At 49.7% G+C, this 2,919-nt stretch overlaps 1 protein-coding gene across 1 annotated transcript; it reads right to left on the bottom strand.

The window, feature by feature from the left end:
* Positions 1–1,206: 1,206 nt before the first annotated feature.
* On the bottom strand, positions 1,207–2,440 carry mogat3a (monoacylglycerol O-acyltransferase 3a; the record flags this gene model as incomplete). The annotated part of the gene is given in 4 exon segments (XM_024264679.1): positions 1,207–1,350; positions 1,728–1,788; positions 1,875–2,053; positions 2,365–2,440. Coding segments are annotated over 4 exon segments (460 nt in total), but the record flags the coding sequence as incomplete, so codon positions are not given.
* Positions 2,441–2,919: the final 479 nt, after the last annotated feature.

Below are 2,919 nucleotides of genomic sequence, written 5' to 3'. Positions count from 1 at the left end.
CCTTTCCCCGTCTCAACCTACAGCCGCCTGTGGCCACCTGCAGCCACCTACAGCCGCCTGCAGCCGCCTGCAGCAGCCTACAGTCGCCTGCAGCAGCCTACAGCCACCTATAGCCGCCTACAGTCGCTGGCAGTCGCCTGCAGTCGCCTACAGGCTCCGGCAGCGCCTGCAGCTGCCAACAGCTGCAGGCGCTGCCTGGTCTCACCGACGATGCGTGCGAGGCGCGGGGTGATCTCAATCACATCTAATGTCTGTTCACACTGATTCAAGTTTATGTTGGCGACACGTAACATATGCAGCCCCGATGAAGACAGCTGCTCTAAGACCATCCAAACTAAATGCAGTTATTGGTCACATGCATGTAATGTTAAAGTCCCGTTAGCCATCACGCTGTGTGAAATGTGTTCTCTGCTGTGGAGCCATCCGTTGGGGGAGTGGTGAGCTGCACACAGGAACCGTTTGGTTCTTTAACCGGAACCGTAATCCTAACCTTAACTGTTCCTCTGGTCCGTGGAGCCAAGAACAAAGTTCAGAACTGGCTGCAGTATTTAGCCAATGACGTGGGAATAACCTTAGGCTAATGCTAACTAGCATTAAAGACATAACTATTGCTGTCTTTATCTTTATGAGCTGTTAGCTGTGTTTCAGTTACTCCTCAATAGAGTTTCTAAATTTGTTTCAAATGTAATCTTCAGTGTCAGGTCGAAGCAGTTTGAGACGTGATTCTCTTTTCTTAAACGTCTCAACACAGGTGAAGGTTACAGTTAGCACAATGCTATCGCTCCATGAAGAAGGCAGAAGCACCTCATCATCATCTGAGAGTAGATCCAGTATTCTGGAAGTCACTTCAAATTTTGTTTACTCGTAAAAGTTCCAGTTGAACAGGTTTAAATGTTCTAACAACGATAAATGTTCTAATCTCCACAAGTCACATGATCATGGTAGTGTTTTGTGAGTGTTTGGATGTCATTGTGTATTCACATAATTACAAACTAACATACAATGTAAGAAATAATGAAAATAAACCGATCACAGAGAAAGTTTGCTAAGTTCATGAGTACAGTCAGCAACATCCAGAAGCTAACAAGCGGTCTGATTTGAAACCAGAACATAGAGTCCGTTCAAGACCTGATCTGCATCTGACGGTTCTGAGGGGGTTAAAGGGCACATGGGGTCACGCCCAGGTAAGGACAGGTGTGAGAGTACCTCCACACATGATGTAGTCTCTGAAGAACGGCACTCGGAACCAGAACGGCAGCATGAGCAGGTGAGGCCTGAGACCAGGAAACAAACGGGAAAAACCTGTGGCCTCCGTGCAGAAGTTCCCAAAACCACCCGCCACCAGCACACCTGGAAAGGAGACAGACAGGTGACACAAACTACACCTGTGACAGGTAAACAGGCAGGTACAACAACCCTCATTACAGGTAACACACAGGTAACTACACCTGCGACAGGTGAACAGGCAGCTACAACAGAAGATAACTGACATGAAGGACAGATGAAGTAGATGTGAAGGGACACACGGGTACAACAGGCAACAAGAAGGGATGAGACAGGTAACTACACCTGTGACAGGTAAACAGACAGGTACAACAACCCTCATTACAGGTAACAGACAGGTAACTACACCTGTGACAGGTAAACAGGCAGGTACAACAATCCTCACTACAGGTAACAGACAGGTAACTACACCTGCGACAGGTAAACAGACAGGTGTCTCTTACCATGTGGATGGAAGCCAAAGATATAATTTTTGGCTGGATCCAGATCAACAGTTTTGATGAGCTGTAAAACAATAGATTGNGTTATTGATTCCTGATCAATGACTCCTTCACCGATCAGGAATCATTCGAGTCAATAATCTGTCTCACCTTCAGGGGGAAGTAGTCCCTGAAATGTTCCCAGACGGTCCAGCTCCGGACCCACTGAGACCTCCTGCCCCCACTGGAGGGCGTGTCCCAGTCCAGCCACAGCCAACCAGCATAGAGCAAGGACACAGTCCACCAATCAGAGACCAGCAGCAGAATGAAGGCAGCCATACAGCACTGAGCTGAGAGACAGACGGGTTAAAGAAGAGTCAGAGAGACACTCTTAAGCCGTCAGGAAGATCACAACAGCCGGGTGGACCGTGGTGGACCGCGGATCTTCAGAACCAAGTTCTTCAGCTGAGTCACCTGAGAAAGCAGATATTACCCCCCTCCCCCTCCCACCATATTGTCCCTCTGGACAGAACCATCTCAGAGGAACCAGAACTTCCTGACTCAGCTCTGTCAGGTCCAGGTTTCTGGAGCGTGGACTTGCTAAACAATTCTGATGAAAGTTTTTGGTTGTGACATTTGGGTGAGGAAACGTCCTCCTGACCTTCAGCCAGAGTCCCACAGACCGGATCCGGTTCCAGCAGACTCTCCGCCCACAGACCGACAGTCCTGACTCCCATAACGAGGACGGGTCACTGAGGTCAAAAGCTGCTTTACTGATGGAACACCTTCACCTTCTGGGTCATGTGTGTCCACCTCCTGGGGGGTCCAGGACCTGCTTTGTAATGGACCTGATCCTGAAGATCCTTATGGGATAAACCCACCTGATACAGGTGACCAGAGGCCTGGACTCACCTGTCCAGGTGATCAGTAGAGAGGGATCAACAGAAAATGGTACAGTCCTGATCTGACCAGGACTCTGGATCAGTCCAGGAATCCGGATCAGTCCAGGACTCTGGATCAGTCCAGGATCAGTCCGGTCTGCAGATGTACCTGTGGACCTCCAGCTGTTCAGGAGAACCAGCTGGATTCCAGGAATCTGATCCGGATCAGGATCTGGGTCTTGGGTCCAGCTGGCGGGCTGCTGCAAAAGCAGGTATCTCCTCACCTGTCTAATGCAACCGGAAACACCGCAAGCGCGTGCGCGACAGAACCGTCA

This window comes from Oryzias melastigma, unplaced genomic scaffold, assembly GCF_002922805.2.
Source record: "Oryzias melastigma strain HK-1 unplaced genomic scaffold, ASM292280v2 sc02705, whole genome shotgun sequence".
Lineage (NCBI taxonomy): Eukaryota > Metazoa > Chordata > Actinopteri > Beloniformes > Adrianichthyidae > Oryzias > Oryzias melastigma.
This window is presented reverse-complemented; position numbering and strand designations above follow the sequence as displayed.